Here is a 22,121-nt window from a genome sequence, read left to right as displayed (position 1 = left end):
AACAACAACAACAACAAAAATTAATATCAATTGGTTGCCTGTTGAAAGGAGTGAAGAATGTGGCAGATCACAGCAAAGTAGAGAGTAAGCTGATTTTTCTGAATCTCATCAACATCTGACTTTCACAACCTAAAATACATATATTAAAACTAAAATAAAATCACTGCCATCCTAACAGAAAAAAGGACAGCTCAAATCAAGTTTCAGGCCAGGTGCAGTGGCTCACGCCTGTAATCCCAACACTTTGGGAGGCCGAGGAGGGAGGATCACCTGAGGTCAGGGGTTCAAAACCAGCCTGGCCAAAATCGTGAAACCCCCATCTCTACTAAAAATACAAAACCTGGCCCAGCGTGGTGGCTCACGCTTGTAATCCCAGCACTTTGGGAGACCCAGGCGGGCAGATCACAAGGTGAGGAGATCAAGACCATTCTGGCTAATACGGTGAAACCCCATCTCTACTAAAAATACAAAAAAAATTAGCTGGGTGTGGTGGTGAGTGCCTGTAGTCCCAGCTACTCCGGAGGCTGAGGCAGGAGAACGACGTGAACCCAGAAGGCGGAGCTTGCCACTCTGAGATGGCGCCACTGTACTCCAGCCTGGGCGACAGAGTGAGACTCCATCACAAAAAAAAAAAAAAAAAAAAAAATTAGCCAGGCATGGTGGTAGGTGCCTGTAGTCCCAGCTACTTGGGAAGTGAGGCGGGAGAATCACCTGAACCCAGGAGGTGAAGGTTGCAGTGAGGCGAGATCATGCCACTCACTGCACTCCAGCCTGGAGACAGAGCAGAAATTCTTCTCAAAAAATAACATAACATAACATAACAACATAACATAACATAACATAACATAAAAAAATCAATCAATCAATCAAGTTTCAGCCCCATCCTTTAGAGTAATTTACAACTAAGATACCTGAGATTCAAACACAACAATCAACTGAAAAATAAACAATAGCATTTAAAGGAAATACTCCAAATCAAAATTTTAAACTTCAAAATTATTAATAAGAACCATTTACAATTGTTTCAGATTTATATTATCAAAAATGATACAAACCTGATTAAAGTAGAAATATGTAAATATACTAAAAGGTGATTCTGGACAATGTAAACATTAGAGAAATGGCCTAACACCTTCCTGGCATCAACAGAATAACTGAGAATGTTTAAATCAGCCAGGTGCAGTGGCTCACATCTATAATCCCCATACTTTGGAAGACTGAGGCAGGTGGATCACCTGACGTCAGGAGTTCAAGACCAGCCTGGCCAACATGGCGAAACCCCATCTCTACTAAAAATACAAAAATTAGGCCTGGTGCAGGGCTCATGCCTGTAATCCCAGCACTTTGGAAGGCTGATGCAGGCAGATCAACTGAGGTCGGGAGTTCCAGACGAATCTGACCAACATGAAGAAACCCCGTCTCTACTAAAAATACAAAATTAGCTGGGCGTGGTGGCGCATGCCTGCAATCCCAGTTACTCAGGAGGCTGAGCCTGAAGAATTGCTTGAACCCGGGAGGCAGAGGTTGCAGTGAGCCGAGATCACGCCGTTGCAGGCTGGGCAACAAGAGCAAAACTCCATCTCAAAAAAAATCAAAAATAAAAACAAAAATTAGCCAAGTGTAGTGGCAGGGGCCTGTAATCCCAGTTACTCAGGAGGCTGAGGCAGGAGAATCACTTGAACTCACAAGCCAGAGGTTGCAGCGAGCTGAGATTGCACCACCACAGACCAGCCTGGGCAACAAGAGCAAGACTCTGTCTCAAAAAAAAAAAAAAAAAACGAGAGGTTTAAATCATAGAGTAAAACAAACTTTTAAAAGCCCCAAAAGATAAAATATGTAATACCAATTCATTCACAAAATGCTCCAAGGAAAAAAATACATTATTATTAAAGATAACAAAAATTGAGTTATTCTAAAAGCAACTGCCTTTAACATGTATAATCACTGCAAGTATTACCTTTCATTTTTGAATGTGTATTAATCAACGGATCAGAACAAATCCTGCAGGGCCACCATGGGCGTCTCTTGAATTTTGCCCAGATGAGATCTCCAACTTCATACTTCAGTGGCGTAGACTTTTTCTTAGCTTGACACTTTAGACAGACAAAACATGGGACATCGGTAAGAATCAAAATCTTTTGAAACAGTATTATCATTCTTATTAGCCTCCTGAAAAAGCAATGTATGAAAAATTGAGAATGAAAACACTCTAGTCTAAAAAGAATTACAAAATAAGTACAACTAAATTATTTCATCTTAATTGTTCATAACATAGCCCTTTATACATAGTTCTCAATTTATAATTGTTTTATTATAATGAGTCTATCCGTATTCTGACAATAAAATTAAGCTGGCTTTATTTTTAAAGAACTAAAAACAAACACAATAAAGAAAATCACCCCAAGGAAAAGATATCCTTGATCTAGTCCTTGGATCAAAACACAAAGGAGGGGGGGAAAAATGAAGAAAAAATTATAGAAAGAATTTTTAATAATATTAAGAGATTTCAGACCCTTCAGCATGTGATATTCTATATGTTTTTCAAATCAATATTTCTATTAGTATATTAACAATAGTAATAGCCAGGAGTGGTGGCACACGCCTGTAATCCCAGCTAACACTTTACTTTCAGACATAAGCCTCAGAGAAAATAGCAAAGTATTTTTCTAAATACTCATAGAAGTTCAATCTCCGGCCGGGCGCGGTGGCTCAAGCCTGTAATCCCAGCACTTTGGGAGGCCGAGGCGGGCGGATCACAAGGTCAGGAGATCGAGACCATCCTGGCTAACACGGTGAAACCCCGTCTCTACTAAAAATACAAAAAACTAGCCGGGCGAGGTGGTGGGCGCCTGTAGTCCCAGCTACTCAGGAGGCTGAGGCAGGAGAATGGCATAAACTCAGGAGGCGGAGCTTGCAGTGAGCCGAGATCGCGCCACTGCACTCCAGCCTGGGCGACAGAGCAAGACTCCGTCTCAAAAAAAAAAAAAAAAAAAAGAAGTTCAATCTCATTAAAAATACTGGGACTGATGGGCACATTGGCTCATGCCTATAATCCCAGCACTTTGGGAGGCCAAGGCGGGTGGATCATCTGAGGTCAGGAGTTCGCGACCAGCCTGGCCAACATGGTGAAACCCCGTTCTACTAAAAACACAAAAATTAGCCAGGCGTGTTAGCAGGCACCTGTAATCCCACCCAGCTACTTGGGAGGCTGAGGCAGGAGAATCGCTTGAACCTGGTAGGTGGAGGTTGCAGTGAGCTGAGAGCCACTGCACTCCAGACTGGGCGACAGAGAGAGGCTCTTTTTTTAAAAAAAAAAAAAAAAAAAAAGGCAAGGCTCATGCCTGCAATCCCAGCACTTAGGGAGGCCGAGGCGGGCGGATCACAAGGTCAGGAGATCGAGACCATTCTGGTTAACACGGTGAAACCCCGTCTCTACCAAAACTACAAAAATTAGCTGGATGTGGTGGCAGGCGCCTGTAGTCCCAGCTTCTTGGGAGGCTGAGACAGGAGAATGTCATGAACCCAAAAGGCAGAGCTTGCAGTGGGGCGAGTTTGCACCACTGCACTCCAGCCTGGGAGACAAAGCAAGACTCCGTCTCAAAAAAAAAAAAAAAAAAAAAAAAAACCTGGGATTAGTTCCCCATATATATAGAGCTACTAGAAAATGAAACAAGAACTATGTCTTACTTTATTTTAAAAAGCTCTAAGTGGCCAGGCACAGTGGCTCACGTCTGTAATCCCAGCACCCTGGGAGGCCGAGGTGGGCAGATAAGCGAGGCCAGGAGTTTGAGACCAGCCTGGCCAACACAGCGAAACCCCGTCTCTGCTAAAAAGAGAAAAAAATACAAAAATTGGCCAGGCATGGCGGCCCATGCCTGTAATCCCAGCTACTCGGGAGGCTGAGACAAGAGAATCGCTTGAATCCGGGAGGCAGAGGTTGCAGTGAGCCAAGATTGCGCCACTGCACGCTGGCCTGGGCGACAGAGTTACACTCTGCCTCAAAAGAAAAAAGAATAAAATAAAATAAAATAAAAAGCCCTAAGGGGGCCAGATGCTGTGGTTCTTGCTCGTAAATTCCAGCACTTTGGGAGGCTGAGGTAACAGGATCACTCCAGCCTAGGAGTTTGAGATTAGCCTGGACAACATGTCAGACCCCATCTCTACAAAAAATTAAAAAATTAGCTGGGCATGGTGGTGCATGCCTGTACTCCCAGCTGCTTAGGAGACTGAGGTAGGAGGATTGCTTGAGCTCAAGAGTTCGAGTCTGCAGTGGACCATGTTCATGCCTACTGCACTCCAGCCTGTGCTACAGAGCGAGATCTGCCTTAAAAAAAAAACCTAAGGGACCATTTTGATGGTTATCAATTTGTAAATTCTCAAAAAGAATACGACTTCAAAGTTAATTGACTTTGAAACTTTAAGAGATGCCAAGAATTGATGGGAAAGACAAATATTTTATCTGTACTGAAAACTGCAATCTGAGTAGGTTCCAATAAATTTATGATATAATTTGATTTTTGATTATTTAAATATGATTTGGCAATCACTGCTAAATACAGAGCTTATTTATTCAAGTTCTAAATGACTTCAAATACATTAAGTAACATGATGTTTGCTACATGCAAGGCACTGTTCCTCTTAAATACATTGTTACCCATATTTTACTACGTGCCTGTGGTTACATAGTAAGTGACAGAACCAAGGATTCAAACCTGGGGAGATATAACTCCAGAGCCGAAATTCTTAAACCACTCTCCTGTTATCCAATAACAATAAAACCTCATTGTTATTACATGCTTTATGACAAATTTAACCATAACCAATCTAGCACATGGTGTTGGCTGTCTTCTCCTCAGAGAACTTCTACAAAAAGATTACATTGTATTTTTGGAAGTATAATCACAAAATACATGCATTCAACAGATATGTCAGTGGTATCAGGTAAAGACAATAGCCAGAACCACAGAACCAGAGAAAGCAGTAATAAATCCTCTTTTCTGACTCCATCACAAACTGTCACCTTGGCCTCAGTTTCCTAAGCCACAAACTTGGGAAAGTAGCACCTGCTCTATAATAAACCATCAAAACAAATACCTAGTAATTCAGCTCCCAGTATTTTAACCCCCCAAAATAATTCAAAGTAATTTCCTATAATTCCTAATTATAGGGTAAGATATTTAAAGCAGGTCTTTGTTTGGTTGGTTTTTTTGTGTGTTTTTTTTGAGACTGGTTCTCACTCTGCCTCCCAGGCTGGAGTGCAACGGTGTAATCGTCACTCATTGCAACCTTTGCCTCCTGAGCTCAAGCCTTCCTCCCATCTCAGCGTTCCAATGCTCACCAACATGCCTGGAAAACTTTTGTATTTTTTCTAGATATGGAATATAACCACGTTGCCCAAGCTGTTGAAGCAGTTTTTTGTTTTTGTTTTTGTTTTTGTTTTTAATGACAAAAGTTAACATCCACCAAGAGATCTGTTTTAAAAAATTATGCTGGGAGCTGCGGTGGCTCAGGCCCGTTGTCCTGGTGCATAAGGAGGTGAGGCTGGGTGTTCAAGGTCAACCTGGGCAACATACAAACTTCTCACCTATACAACCAAAAAAAAATTATGCTATGGCAACTCTATGAAATATTGTAAGTTAAGATGTCATATATTAAAGATAATAACACAGCTATACATACACTATATGTTATATAATCCATTATAAACTATGCTGAAGCAATAATGATGACCTTAAAAATTTTTTTAAATAACAAAGCCATTGACAAACATAAATTTTTAAGTTTCGTTAAATTGATGGTACCATGAGTAAAGATTTTAACAAACCCCTATTTATTTCCTTCTATCTTGAAAAATTTACATGACCAAATAATATATGCAAACCCACTGGAAAAATACATCTACATAAATATACATTAATACTTTCATTCATAGACAATAATAACCAAATCCAACTGATCTTAATAAATAAACTTAGAAACAGGCAAGAATTCCGGACCACAGAAAAGCTTCTAAACATGAAAACAGTGGAAATAAGAACAAGGGTTTAAAAAAGCAAGATGACTTTAAGACCAGCTTAAAAATTTTATCTTGCAGAGAGAGATACCAAAACAAACCCTTTTAAGCCCATAATTTAACTACACACAAACTTAGTAAACACCTATGTACAAAGCTCAACAAGAGACACAAATAAGTCACAATTCCAGATCCCAAGACACTTGGGAAAAGAGATTAGAGAAGATGTGAGTAAAGAAGTGGCATCTTCCAGGCTTAGACTGGCAGGATTGACAGATTTCAGAATGGCTTTTTCTAATATGTCTATAGGTTCAGTTGGAAATAATATACCGGTGCTAAGCCTTTTTATATATGGTATTGGGCTGAATTCTGTGTACACTGCCACCACACACACACACAAGATAAACACACACACAAGATAACCCAGCAGCTATGAATATGATCTTATTTGGAAGTAGGGTCTTTGCAGTTGATCAAGATGAAGTCACAAGGGTGGGCCTTAATTCAATACAACTGTTTCCTAATAAAATGGAGAAAACTGGAAACAAAGACAGGCACAAATAGAGGGAAGACAAAGTGAAAACACAGACAGAACACAATCTATTAACCAAGGAAAGCCTGAGGTCAGACATTAGGAGAGGGGCAGGGGGAAGAGATAAACACTCACAGTCCTCAAAACAATGTGCTGACAACTTGAGTTTGTACTTCTACCTTCCCAAACTGAGAGAGAATTTCTGCTGTTTAAGCCACCCAGTTTGTGGTACTGTGTTACAACAGCCCCCCAAAACTAATATACATACATTATCTTGCTTACCCCTCACAACCTTACAATATAGCATTATCTCAATTTTGCAGATAAAGAAACTGAGGCTCAAAAAGGTTAAGTCACAGGCCGGGTGCAGTGGCTCATGGCTGTAATCCCAGCACCTTGGGAGGCTGAGATGGGAGAATCACCGGAGGTCAGGAGTTCAAGACCAGCCTGGCCAACATGGTGAAACCCCATCTCTACTAAAAATACAAAGATTAGCCGAGCATGGTGGTGGGTGCCTGTAATCCCAGCTACTTGGGAAGCTGAGGCAGAAGAATCGCTTGAACCTGGGAAACAGAGGTTGCAGTGAGCCGAGATTACACCTCTGCACTCCAGGCTGGGCAACAGAGATTCCATCTCAAAAAAAAAGGTTAAGTCACAATTGTAAAGATTAGAATTTAAATCCATATCTGAATAACTCTAAAGACGATGTTTTTTGCATTAGAAATAAATATGGCTAGAATTTGTTTGCAAAGTGTTTTAAATCCAACCTAAAAGCTAACTAGATTTAAAACCTCCCATTATTTCTTTTTGTTTGTTGGTTTGTTTTCTGAGAGACAGCCTCAGTCTGTCACCCAGGCTGGGGTGCAGTGGCATGTTGATTTCAGTTGCAACTCGAATAGCTGGGACTAAAGGCACACGCCACCACACCCAGAAGATTTATTTTTAATAGAGATAAGGTCTCCCTGTGTTCCCCAGGCTGCTAACTCCTGGTCTCAAGCAATCTTCCCACTTTGTCCTCCCAAAAGGGCTGGGATTACAGGCCTGAGCCAACGCGGCCAGCTTATATTCCTTCTTTATTTCATTGACAACGTTGTATCACTTTACATTAAACTAACCCAGAAAAGCTCATCACTACCAGCTTTGAAAATCATTAAAGGCTTAACACAACTCTACAACTCTAACTAAGAAGTGGCTCTTGAGCCTAAAGCTCTGTTTAAAGGAATTTTAGATGAGATCTTTACTTTCACTAATGAATTTTTCTAGCAACAGTTACAAATCAAACCTATGTTGCACTTCTGAGGATTAATTAAAAAAAAACCTAAACTGGTTCAACTATTTCCTGGTCATATGGGATATGCTTCCTGTTTCGATGTAAATTGAACATAGTCCTTGGATACCAATCTCTTCCCAGACATATCCAAAAATTACAGTTGAGCTAAATATTAAAAAATAGCCATAGTGCAACAATTTTTTCTTTTTCGTTTCTGAGACAGGGTCTCCCTATGTAATGCAGGCTGGAGTGCAGTAATGCGATCACAGCCTACTGTAGCTTCCACCTCCTGGGCTCAAGCAATCCTTCCCCCTCAGGCTCTCAGGTAGTTGGGATTACAGACGCGCACCACCACACCAGACTGATTTACATATGTATATAACATTATATTAAATATTAAGTGTATTTTATGTGTGTGTGTGTGTGTGTGTGTATACATATTTGGTTGTGTGTTTTTGAGACAGAGTCTTGCTCTCACCCCCAGGCTGGAGTGCTATGGTGCAATCTTGACTCACTGCAACCTCCGCATCCTGGGTTCAAGCGATTCTCCTGCCTCAGCCTCCGAGTAGCTGGGATTACACGCACCCGCCACCATGCCTGGCTAATTTTTGTATTTTTAGTAGAGACAAGTTTTCGCCATGTTGGCCAGGCTGGTCTCGAACTCCTGACCTCAGGTGATCCACCGGCCTCTGCCTCCCAAGTGCTGGGATCATAGACGTGAGCCACAGCACGTGGCATTTACATATTTTTTGTAGAGACGGGGTTTCATCATGTTGCCCAGGCTGGTTCAAACTCCTGAGCTCAATCAATCCACCCAACTCGGCCTCCTAAAGTACTGGGATTACAGGCATGAGCCACTGCACCCAGCCACAGTTTGTTTGTTTGTTTGTTTGTTTGTTTGTTTTTGAGACGGAGTCTCGCTTTGTCGCCCAGGCTGGAGTGCAGTGGCACCATCTCAGCTCACTGCAAGCTCCGCCTCCTGGGTTCACGCCATTCTCCTGCCTCAGCCTCCGAGTAGCTGGGACTACAGGCACACACCACCACGCCCGGCTAATTTTTTGTATTTTTAATAGAGACGGGGTTTCATCGTGTTAGCCAGGATGGTCTCGATCTTCTGACCTCGTGATCCGCCCGCCTCAGCCTCCCAAAGTGCTGGGATTACAGGCGTGAGCCACCACGCTCGGCCAGCCACAGCTTTTTAAAAAAACTTCCTGAGAATCTATAGTGATACACAACTTGAGGTAAAGACGAGGGGAAGTGGGGGAAGCACTACTGCTTTACATAACAATTATCATAGAAATTATCGCAACTCTAAGGACTCAGTTATTGTTTTAGTTACCAAAAACTCCCATAAAATTAAGTTGTTATAAAGAGATGACAGCAATATACAAGACAAAAACATACCTGTTTAGATGCTTGACTTATATGATATCCAAAGCCTACTAAAACTTTTCCACAGCTTAAACGACCCATATTTAAGAATAAGGTCATCAAATCAAACCAAGTATAAATACATAATCTTATTTATAAAGAAGAAAAGGCCAGGCCTGGTGGCTCAGGCCTGCAATCCTAGCACTGTGGGAGGCCAAGGTGGGTGATCGCTCGAGGCCAGGATTTCAAGATCAACCTTGGCGAGATCCCATCCTTGCACAAACACACACACACACCAGGCAGACATGGTAGCTCACGCCTGTAGTTTCAGCAACTTGGGAGGGTAGGCTGGGAGGAACGCGTGAGCTTGGGAAGTCAAGGCTGAACTGAGCCATGACTGCGCCGCTGCACACCAGCCTAAGTGACAGAGTGAGCTCCTATCTCCAAGGGAAAAAAACAAAAACCCAAAACAACTAGAATATATGAGGATATCAAACAACTCTAAAGGAAAAATATAACAATCAAATTAAACAGTTTTCCTAAAAATGGACAAAAGACCTGAATAGAAAATACTCAAAAAGACATACAAATGGCAAACAAGAATATGAAAAGGTGCTCAGTATCACTGCTCATCAGAGAAATGCAAATCAAAACTATAATGAGATACCATCTCAAACAGATAAAATGGCTTTTATCCAAAAGACAGAAAATAATAAATGCTGGCAAGGATGTGCATAAAGGTGGGAATGTAAATTAGTACAAATCTAGAGAACAGTTTGGAGGTTTCTCAAAAAACTACAAATAGAGCTACCATATGATCCAGAAATCCCATGACTAGCTATATAGAGAAAAGAAAGGAAATCAGTATTTCAAATAGGCACCTGCCCTCCCATGCTTATTGCAGCACTGTTCACAATAGCCAAGACTTGGAAATAACCTAAGTGTTCAACAGATTAATAAAGAAAGAAAATGTAGTACATATACATAATGGAGTGCTATTCAGCCATGAAAAAGAATGAGATCCTATCATTTGCAACAACATAGATGGAACTGGAGATCATTATGTTAGATGAAATAAGCCAGGTACAGAAAGACCAACTTCATGTGTTCTCACTTATTTGTGGGAACTAAAAATTAAAACAATAGAACTCCTGCTGATAGACAACAGAAAAATGATTACTAGAGGCTAGGAAGGGAAGTAGAAAGATGGAGGTAAGTGAGGATGGTTAAAGAAAACAAAAGAATAGATGATTCAGTAAGGTCAAAAAAAAAAAGTTAGAAATAATGAGTAAGAACTAGAATTTGATAGCACATCAAGTTGATAATAATTTAACTGTATATTTTAAAATAAGAAAAAGGGTATAATTGGATTGCTTGTAACACAAAGGATAAATCCTTGAGGGGATGGTAACTCCATTTACCCTAATGTAATTACACATTGCATGTCTGTACCAAAATATCTCATGTATATTGCAAATATATGTACCTATGTACACACAAACATTGAAAATAAGTTTTTTCTTAAACATAGAATGACCATATGATGCAGTAATTCTACTCCTAGGTATACAATACCCAAGAATAATGAAAACACATGTCCACACAAAAACTTGTAAAAGCAGACCTTGGAGATTAATATAGGTTCGGTTTCAAGACCACCACAACAATGCAAATATTGCGATAAAGTGAGTAATGAAAATGCTTCAATTTCACAGTACATATATAAAAGTTAGATTTACACTATACGGTAGTCTGTGTACAATAGCATTATAGATTAAAAATAACAAATTAAGAAGCTTTGTTTTATTCAGTGTATGAATTTGGGGGAAAAAATATATAGTGCTAAAAGAAAAGAACATCCAGCCTGGGCAATATAACAAGAACTCATCACCAAAAAAACAAACAAAAAAAATTAACCCCTTAACTGAGGCTGGTTGTGGGGGTTCACACCTGTACACCCGGCACTTTCCGAGGCCGAGGCAGGAAGACTGCTTGGGCCTAGGACTTTAGGACCATACTTGGCAATGTAAGTGAGACCTCATCTTCATTTAAAAAAACAAAAAAAGAGGCCAGGCGCAGTAGTTCATGCCTGTAATCCCAGCACTTTGGGAGGCCGAGGTGGGCAGATCACCTGAGGTCAGGAGTTCGAGACCAGCCTGACTAAAGTGGTGAAACCATGTCTACTAAAAATACAAAAATTAGCCAGGCGTAGTGGCAGGCACCTGTAATCCCAGCTACTCGGGAGGCTGAGGCAGGAGAATCGCTTGAACCCAGGAGATGGAGGCTGCAGTGAGCTGAGATTGCGCCATTGCACTCCAGCCTGGGTGACAGAGCAAGTCCCCATTTAAAAAAATAAAAATAAAATAAAAATTTTTAAAAAGGGGGAGAGGAGGGGAGGAAAAAACAAAGCCAGTCTTAGTTGGGGGTGCTGGCACAACCTTGTAGTTCTAGGCAAAACTTTAATCACTTGAGTCCAGGATTTTCAGGTTACATACAGCAAGCTACAGTCGTATCACTGTACTTGAGCCTGGGAAAGAAAGCAAAACCCTGTCTCTAAAAAATGATCATCTGAGCTGCAACCTTTATGCTGATGGAGGGTCTTGCCTCAATGTTCAAGGCTGCTTGCTGAAGGTCAGAATGGCTGTGGCAATTTCTGGTTTGTTTGCTTTTGCTGAGACAGAGTCTCACTCAACTGTTGCCCAAGCTGGAATGTAGCTGGACAAAAACAACTCACTGTAGCCTCTGCCTCCCGGGTTCCTGCAGTCCTCTACCATTGGCCTCTCGAGTAATTGGGACTAAAAGTGCATACCACTATGACCAGCTAATTTTCAAAGTTTTTTTTTCTCGTTTTTTTTGAGACAGAGTCTCGCTCCGTCACCCAGGCTGGAGAGCAGTGGCGCGATCTCCGCTCACTGCAAGCTCCGCCTCCCGGGTTCATGCCATTATCCTGCCTCAGCCTCCCAAATAGTGGGACTACAGGCGCTCGCCACCATGCCTGGCCAGTTTTTTATCTTTTTAGTAGAGACGGGGTTTCACCGTGTTAGCCAGGATGGTCTTGATCTCCCGACCTCGTGACCCACCCACCTCGGCCTCCCAAAGTGCTGGGATTACAGGCGTGAGCCACCGCGCCCGGCTAATTTTTAAAATTTTTATGTTTCCCTGGATGGCCTCAAACTCCTGGGCTCAAGCAATCCACCCTCCTTGGCCTCTCAAGGTGCTGGGATTACAGGAAATAGCACAGAACCCACTATTTCTTAAAGTAAGACCACAATGTGGCCAAGCACAGTGGCTCACACCTGTAATCCCAGCACTTTAGGAGGCCAAGAAGGGCAGATCACTTGAGGTCAGGAGTTCAAAACAGCTTAGACAACATGGCAAAACCCCATCTCTACAAACACTACAAAAATTAGCCAGGCCTGGTGGCAGGCGCCTGTAATCCCAGCTACTCAGGAGGCTGAGGCAGGAAAATCACTTGAACCCAGGAAGCGGAGGTTGCAGTGAGCTGAGATTGCGCCAATGCTCCAGCCTGGGTGACAAGGTGAGAACCTGCCACAAACACAATCACACACACACACACAAAATGAAGTTTCCTACATGGATTGACTCTTCCTTTCATGATTTCTCTGTAGCATTCAATGTCATTTGATAGTATTTTACACACAATAGAGCTTCTTACTCTCTTTTTGGGTGTTTTTTGGAGACAGTCTTGCTCTGTCACTGTCACCCAGGATGGAGTGCAGTGGCACAATCCCGGCTCACTGCAAACTTCCTTCCCGGGTTCAAGTAATTCTCATACTTCAGCCTCCTGTGTAGCTGGGACTACAGGCATGTGCCACCACGCCCGGCTAATTTTTAGTAGAGACAGGGCTTCACCATGTTGGCCAGGCTGGTCTCTTAAACTCCTGGCCCCACGCGATCCGCCCACCTCAGCCTCCCAAAGTGCTAGAATTATAGGTGTGAGCCACCACACCTGGCCTAGAGCTTCTTTCAAAAGTGGAGTCAGTCCCCTCAAACCTGGATACTACTTTATCAACTAGTTTCATGATATTCCAACTAATCTGTTGTCATTTCAACAATACTCATATCATTTTTACCAAGAGTAGATTATACCTTAAGAAACCACATTTTGGCCCGGCACGGTGGCTCACACCTGTAATCCCAGCACTTTGGGAGGCCGAGGTGGGTGGATCACAAGGTCAAGAGATCGAGACCATCCTGGCTAACACGGTGAAACCCTGTCTCTATTAAAAACACAAAAAATTAGCCAGGTAGGTGCCTGTAGTACCAGCTACTCGGGAGGCTGAGACAGGAGAATGGCATGAACCTGGGAGGCGAAGTTTGCAGTGAGCCGAGATCACACCATTGCACTCCAGCCTGAGCTACAGAGAGACACTCCGTCTCAAAAAAAAAACATTTTTTGCTCATCTAGAAAATACAACTCTTTATCTGTTAAAATATCATCATCAGCCGGGCGCAGTGGCTCACGCCTGTAATCCCAGCACTTTGGGAGGCCAAGGTGGGTGGATCACTTGAGGTCAGGAGTTTGAGACCCGCCTGGCAAACATGGTGAACATGGTGAAACCCTGTCTCTACTAAAAATACAAAAAAAAATAGCTGGGCGTGGTGGTATGTGCCTGTAATCACAGCTATTTGGGAGGCTGAGGCAGGAGAATCACTTGAATCCAGGAGGCAGAGGTTGCAGTGAGCCACTGCACTCCAGCCTGGGCAACACAGCGAGACTCTGTCTTTCTTTAAGAAAAAAAGATTTATTCTTTTTTTAAAAAATAAATAAAATTAAATATATATATAAATATAAATATAAAAAATAAAAAAATATTTCTTCTTCTAAGAAATAAATAAAATAAAAAATAAAAATACAAAAATTAGCCAGGCATGTTGGTGGGTGCCTGTAATCCCAGCTACCCAGGAGGCTAAGGCAGGAGAACTGCTTGAACCCTAGAGGTGGAGACTGCAGTCAGCCCAGACCACACCACTGCACCCCAGCCTGAGCGACAGAGCAAGTCTCAAAAAAAAAAATAATAATAATAATATTAATTGTATCTTAATAGACTAAAGAATAGAATTAACAATTTCTTAACAGCCCAGACATACCTGATTGGCCTCCTTCCCCATCTCCCACATACCACACCAACTTATTTCCAACTCTAAGAATGTATTTTACAATTAATCATTTAATCAATTCCTCTGGACTTTTCAAAATCCTTCTGTTGAAATTCCATCACAGAGGTAGTTTTCAAATTGTGTTCCTCTGAGACAGTGCTCACGAGAGCCCCTTGCAGGCTACCCCAGAGGGTGATAAGAAAACTGGCTGCTCCCTCCACACTCCAAATCAAAGCAGCTCCATCTTTTTTTCTACGTTTTATACTTGTGTTCTGTGTATGATTTCATTTGAAGCATAAGACTTTAAAAAACAAAACTAGCTGGGCGTGGTGGCTCATGCCTATAATCCCAGCACTTTGGGAGACCGAGGCGGGCGGATCACCTGAGGTTGGGAGGTCGAGACCAGTCTTACCAACAGGGAGAAACCCTGTCTCTACTAAAAATACAAAATTAGCCAGGCGTGGTGGCGCATGCCTGTAATCCCTGCTACTCGGGAGGCTGGGCAGGAGAATCGCTTGAATCCAGGAGGCGGAGGTTGTGGTGAGCTGAGATCCTGCCATCGCACTTCAGCCTGGGCAACAAGAGTGAAACTCCGTCTCAAAAAAAAAAAAAAACTTAAGTCCAAGGTCCTAGGATGACAAATAAGGCTCTTCCTAATCTGACTCCTAGGAAAAACTATGACCAAGTTGCATCACAGGATTTACACTTTGTAGTTCACATAAATCTGATGCTATCACACCTCCATGCACTTGATCATACTTTCAATCTAAGGCACGCTTCATTTTCCTAGCTGGCTAATAGCTACTTATACTTCATAACTCAGCTCAAAGAAACAACTCTTGGGTCTACTTTACCCCTACTTAAGACTCTGGATCCCCCTGTGCATACCTCTTATTACTGCACTTGACACATTACATTAATATCACACTCTAACAGTCTCAACTGCAGAGGCAATAATCTTATTTTCTGTTCATTTTTTTGTCTTATTGATGTTTTAAACTCCAGCACCTACGCAGTACTCAATAAAAATGTGCTAAACCAAACACCTTCAACAAAGCACTTTTTAATGTTCTTAAAAACAAACATTAAACAAGGATCACTTAAGCCCAGGAGGTCGAGGATGCACTGAGCTGTGATCACTCCGCTGCACTCTAGCCTCAGTGACAGGGTGAGACCCTGTCTCAACAACAACAAAACCTTTTAACTATAAATTATAAATTTACTTTTTATTTTTTAGGGTTTTCTTAAAATCCTTATAAGTTTAAAACATGTCTATTAAAGGCCGGGTGTGGTGGCTTATACCTGTAATCCCAGCACTTTGGGAGGCCAAGGCAGGTGGATCACCTGAGGTTGGGAGTTCAAGACCAGCCTGACCAACATTGAGAATCCCCATCTCTACTAAAAATGCAAAATTAGCCAGGTGTGGTGGCGCATGCCTGTGATCCTAGCTACTCAGGAGGCTGAGGCAGGAGAATCATTTGAACCCGGGAGGCAGAGGTTGTGGTGAGCCGAGATTGGGCCATTGCACTCCAGCCTGGGCAGCAACAGCAAAACTCCGTCTCATCAATCAATCAATCAATCAAACATGTCTATTAAAATATTTTAATGCACCCAGGTGTGGGGCTCACATCTATAATTCAGGCATTTTGGGAGGCCAAGGTCAGCAGATCACTTGAGGCCCAAGAGTTTGAGGCCAGCCTGGCCAACATGATGAAACTCTGTCTCTACTAAAAATACAAAAAATTAGCCAGGTGTGGCGGCACATGCCTGTAGTCCCAGCTACTCAGGAGGTTGTAGTATGAGAATCGCTTGAAACTAGAAGGTGGAGGTGAAGTGAGCTGAAATTGCTCCACTGCACTCCAGCCTGGGCAACAGAGTAAGACTCTATCTCAAAAATAATAATAATTTAATGCAATTTTTTGCATTAACAGAATATGCAAAAAAAAATAAGCAAAAAGCAAAAACAAATAGCTCTAAAATATTAACTGAAATAAAGGTTTCTTTAAAAGGCAATTTGAGAGAGTAATCAGAGCAGAGAGAACACTCTGGGCACTCGTTGGCAAGAAGAGTTCCCACACATATAGGTTCTCACACATATAGTTGTGAACATACAATCTAATACTGATTTATTTTTTTTTTTCTTTGAAAGGGTGTGAATCTGTTACCCGGGCTGGAGTGCAGTGGCACAATCATAGCTCACTCCAGCCTCAACCTCCCAGGCTCAAGCGATCCTTCTTGTTGTTGCTGTTGTTTTGTTTTTTGTTTTTCTGGGAGAAACAGTCTCGCTCTGTCAATCAGACTGGAGTGGCGTGGTACAATCTCAGCTCACTGCAACCTCTGCCTCCAAGGTTCAAGCGATTCTCCTGCCTCAGCCTCCCGAGCAGCTGGGAGGCATGCACCACCACACCTGGCTAATTTTTGTATTTTTAATAGAGAGAGGGTTTCACCAGCTTGGCGAGGCTGGTCTTGAACTCCTGACAGCAAGTGACCCACCCACCTCAGCCTCCCAAAGTGCTGGGATTACAGGCATCAGCCACTGTGCCAGGCCCAATGCTTGCTTGATATTTGCCTTTCTCACTTTACTGAAGGATCCATGAGGGCAGACACAATGTCTATTCTGCTCATCACAGTACTCCCAGCACTTAAAACACTGCACAGCTATACTCCAGCCTGGACAACAGAGACGCTGTCTCAAAAACAAAACAAAACAGTGCATAGCACATAATTAAATTAATGAGTAAGAAAGTAATTTATGACACCTGTAATCAGTTCTTTCACATGTAATATAACAGAATCCTCACAAGAATTCTGGTAGGGGGGTATTGTTTCCATTTACAACTGAAACATCCAAAACAAAAAGTTTCCAATTAATTACTGAGCTCAATTCTGACTGACCCCCAAGTAATGGATATCTGCCACTCCTCCAGAACTCTAGAAATTGGACCTGGACTCTGGACTACACCCTCGAGTTAAAGAATCCTAAGGCTTTTTGGCAAAATATGAAACAAAGTTGTTATAAGCTCTTCCAACACAATGTATCCCTTATAGGAATGAGCCTTTCCAGGTTTTAACTGTACCAATAATCAGGAAAAGTAATGACACAACCAGATTTTACAGATTTCTGGTAAATCCATATTATATACTAATTATACAGCTGTAAACATTAATAGAACAATCATGGGATCGGGTGTGGTGGTGTGTGCCTGTGGTACTAGCTACTCAGGAGGCTGAAGTGAGAGGACTGCTTAAGCCCAGTTCAGGACTGCAGTAAGCCATGACTGCCACGGCACTCTAGCCTGGGCCACAGAGCAAGATACTGTCTCTTTAAAAAAAAAAAAAAAAGGCCAGGCACGGTGGATCACACCTGTAATCCCAACACAGCACTATGGGATTCAAAAATTGCTTGAACCTGGGAAGTGGAGGTTGCAGTGAGCCAAGATCGTACCATTGCACTCCAGCCTGGGCAAAAAGTGTGAAACTCCATCTCAAAAAAAAAAGGGGGGGCCGGGCGCGGTGGCTCAAGCCCGTAATCCCAGCACTCTGGGAGGCCGAGACGGGCGGATCACGAGGTCAGGAGATCGAGACCATCCTGGCTAACACGGTGAAACCCCGTCTCTACTTAAAAAATACAAAAAACTAGCCGGGCAAGGTGGCGGGCGCCTGTAGTCCCGCTACTCGGGAGGCTGAGGCAGGAGAATGGCGTAAATCCAGGAGGCGGAGCTTGCAGTGAGCTGAGATCCGGCCACTGCACTCCAGCCTGGGCGACAGAGCCAGACTCCGTCTCAAAAAAAAAAAAAAAAAAAAAAAAAAAGGAAGAAGAATCAAGTATGTTAGATTTTAATCCCTCAATTTCAAAACACTGAAGTCACTGAAATGTTATGATTTTTGCAATCGGGCCGGGCGCAGTGACCAAGGCCTGCAATCCCAGCACTTTGGGAGGCCAAGGCAGGTAGATCACTTCAGGTCAGGAGTTCCAGACCAGCCTGGTCAACATGGTAAAACCTTGTCTCTACTAAAACTACAAAAATTAGCTGGGCATGGTGGCAGGTGGCATGTGCCTGTAATCCCAGCTACTCAGGAGGCTGAGGCAGGAGAATCACTTGAACCCAGGAGGCAGAGGTTGCAGTGAGCCGAGATCCCACTACTGCACTCCAGTGTGGGCGACAAGGCAAGACTCCATCCCCCCCAAAAAAAAAAAAAACAATCGAATAATGTTTATATCACAAACATGCTTTGTTGTAAAATCGAAACAGGATGTATCTATCACTTGCCATCCGGAGACTATTTTATTAATAAAACTACTCTGGATGTTACTATTTTCATACAAAGTATCATTTTCCATATGGCTTAAATGATATGAGACTATTACATTCAAGGCTATAATATTATTTGCTTTTCCAAAAATAACCTCTGAAGAAGGCTTCCAAATACTTTATTCTTTTTTTTTAAGGCAGGGTCTCACTCTGTAACTCAGGCTAACATGCTGTGGCCCAATCACAGCTCACTGCAACCTACACTTATTGAGCTCAAGTGATCCTCCCACCTCAGTCCCACCAAGCAGCTGGGACTAATGACACGTGCCACCAGCCTAGCTAATGTTTAATTTTTATTTTAGAGATGAGGTTTTGCCATGTTGCCATGGCTGGTTTCAAACTCCTGGGTTCAAGCGATCCTGCCTCACAAAGTGCTGAGATTACAGGTGTGAGCCACGTGCCCAGCCTCAAAAAGACTGTAACATATATGCATTCAAATTTTCTTCCTACTCACTGCTGAAATAAATTACAGAAAATTAAGCATAACTTTTTGTGACATTTGTCCCAATCTTCTGTGACCACATTTGCCCAAAATTAAATCAACGATATAATAAATACGATGGCTTAAAAGTCAGATAAGGCCAGGCTCCTACCTGTCATCCCAGCACTTTGGAAGGCCAAGGTGGGCAGATCACCTGAGCTCAGGAGTTTCATACCAGCCTGGTCAACATGGTGAAACCCCATCTCTACCAAAAATACAAAGAAAACTTAGCCAGACATTGTAGTGGGTGCCTATAATCCCAGCTACTCAGGCGGCTGAGGCAGAAGAATCGCTTGAACCCAGGAGACAGGGGTTGCAGTGAGCCGAGATCACGCCTTTGCACTCCAGTCTGGGTGACAAGAGCAAGACTCCGTGTTGAAAAAAAAAAAAGTCAGATAAGTATTTTGGGCAATGGTGCATTGATTATATAACCATTTTCTGGCCAGGCGCAGTAGCTCACACCTGTAATCCCAACACTTGGGGAGGCCGAGGCGATGGGATCACCTGAGGTCAGGATTTCGAGACCAGCCTCGCCAACATGGCGAAACCCCATCTACTAAAACTACAAAAATTAGCTGGGCATGGTGGCGTGCACCTGTAATCCCAGCTACTTGGGAGGCTGAGGCAAGAAAATTGTTTGAACCCGGGAGGCAGAGGTTGCGGTCAGCCAAGATCGCGTCACTGCACTCCAGCCTGGGCAAAAGAGCAAGATTCTGGCTCAAAAAAAATTTTTTAATTTTAAAAAATGATTTTTTTAAAAGTATGTTTTTAAAAATGATTTTTAAAAAAATTATTTAGCTGGGTGCGGTGGCTCACGCCTGTAATCCCAGCACTTTGGGAGGCTAAGACAGGCGGATCACGAGGTCAGGAGATCGAGACCATCCTGGCTAACATGGTGAAACCCCGTCTCTACTAAAAATACAAAAATTAGCCAGGCGTGGTGGCGGGCGTCTGTAGTCCCAGCTACACGGGAGGCTGAGGCAGGAGAATGGCAAGAACCCGGGAGGCGGAGCTTGCAGTGAGTGGAGATTGCACCACTGCATTCCAGCTTGGGTACAGAGAGAGACTCCGTCTCAAAAAAAAAAAAAAATTACTTAAAAAAATTTTTAAATTATTATTTTAATTTTTTTTTTTTTTTGGAGACAGTCTTGCTCTGTTGCCAAGGCTGGAGTGCAGTGGCGTGATCTCAGCTCACCACAACCTCCATCTCCTGGGTTCAAGCAATTCTCCTGCCTCAGCCTCCCGAGTAGCTGGGATTACAGGCATGCACCACCACCCCAGTTAATTTTGTATTTTTAGTAGAGATGAGGTTCCTCCATGTTGGTCAGGCTGGTCTTGAACACCAGACCTCAGGTGATCCACCCGCCTCGGCCTCCCAAAATGCTGGGATTACAGGCGTGAGCCACCGCGCCCAGCAAAAAAATAATAATTTTTGCAGTAATTCAGTCTCCAGCAAGTAATCCTTAAAAAAAAAAAAAAAAAAAAAGGCTGGGCGCGGTGGCTCATGCCTGTAATCCAAGCACTTTGGGGAGGCCGAGGCGGGCGGATCATGAGGTCAGGAGATCGAGACCATCCTGGCTAACACGGTGAAACCCTGTCTCTACTAAACAAAATACAAAAATTTAGCCAGGTGTGGTGGTGGGAGCCTGTAGTCCCAGCTACTCAGGAGGCTGAGGCAGGAGAATGGTGTGAACCCGGGAGGAGGGGGCTTGCAGTGAGCTGAGATCACGCCACTGCACTCCAAGCCTGGGCAACAGAGCAAGACTCCATCTCAAAAAAAAAAATAAATAAAAAAACTCTAAATTACAACTTTAGCTTTCCTATCTGCAGGAAAACCAAGATATAATAAATGACTTAGGTATTTATCTCACAGACCACTCACTTCTCCTAAAATACTTACTGTACACCTACTTTCCAGGAACTATGTAGGCCCCAATAATACACAAGACAACACAATCCCAGTTTAGTGAGGATTACAGAACACAAAATTAATCATAACATACTATTTCAAAAGCTATATAACAGTATTATAAGGCCGGCGTGGTGGCTCACGCTTGTAATCCCAGCACTCTGGCAGGCCAAGGCAGGAGGATCACTTGAGGTAAGGAGTTTAAGCCCAGCCTGATCAAGATGGCAAAGCCCCATCTCTACTAAAAATACAAAAATTAGCTGGGTGTGGTGGCAGGTGCATGTAGTCCCAGTTACTTGGGAGGCTGACGCAGGAGAATCGCTTGAACCTGGGAGGCAGAGGTTGCAGTGACCTGAGACTGAACCACTGTACTCCAGCCTGGACGACAGAGCGACACTCCATCTCAAAAAAAATAAAATAAAATAAAGTAAATAAAGTAACAGTATTACAAGAGCACTAAAGATCTTTTAACCTCTTTTTTTTTTTTTTTTTGAGACGGAGCTGGAATGCAGTGGCGCGATCTCAGCTCACTGCAACCTCCGCCTCCTGGGTTTAAGCGATTGTCTTGCCTCAGCATCCCAAGTAGCTGGGGCACCACCACATCCAGTTAATTTTTGTATTTTTAATAGAGACGGGGTTTCACCATGTTGGCCAGGATGGTCTCGATCTCTTGACCTCGTCGCCTGCCTGCCTTGGCCTCCCAAAGTGCTGGGATTACAGGCGTTACCCGGCCTTTTTAACCTCTTTTCTGACGACCAAGGAGGAGAATAAAAAGGAATGCTGACCAACAGGACAATGTGAATATGAAAATATCACTAAAATATCCTTCCCACTAACCAGAGTGAGTTGTATTAATGTTAATTTCACTACCAAATTACTGCTTCATCCATTACAAATTAACATATTAGATGTGCTTATGAAATAATATTTTGGCAGTCACACTAGAAAACATATGAACAACTATTGTTCCCAGAAGACCAATCAATAACCTGTGACAATCACACACGTCAGTAAACTTTTTTCTGTATGAGAGCCAGATAGTAGGCCAGATGCAGTGGCTCATGCCTGTAATCCCGGCACGTTGGGAGGCCGAGGCGGGCAGATCACCTTA

At 42.8% G+C, this 22,121-nt stretch overlaps 1 protein-coding gene across 4 annotated transcripts in view; it reads right to left on the bottom strand.

Annotated features, from left to right (window-relative positions):
- Positions 1–22,121, bottom strand: part of NSD1 (nuclear receptor binding SET domain protein 1) — a 176,466-nt gene that overhangs the window by 110,591 nt on the left and 43,754 nt on the right. For 3 of the 4 annotated variants that reach the window (XM_025387635.1, XM_025387633.1, XM_025387634.1), the window contains one exon: positions 1,958–2,093. In XM_025387635.1, coding sequence (XP_025243420.1) covers positions 1,958–2,093 — 136 coding nt within the window. Of the gene's footprint in view, positions 1–1,957; positions 2,094–6,827; positions 7,109–22,121 lie in introns of all 4 variants that reach the window. The other variant, XM_025387636.1, reaches the window with a different exon arrangement.

This window comes from Theropithecus gelada, chromosome 6, assembly GCF_003255815.1.
Source record: "Theropithecus gelada isolate Dixy chromosome 6, Tgel_1.0, whole genome shotgun sequence".
Classification (NCBI taxonomy): domain Eukaryota; kingdom Metazoa; phylum Chordata; class Mammalia; order Primates; family Cercopithecidae; genus Theropithecus; species Theropithecus gelada.
The sequence above is the reverse complement of the archived record's forward strand: the minus strand, read 5'-3'. Positions and strand labels throughout refer to the sequence as shown.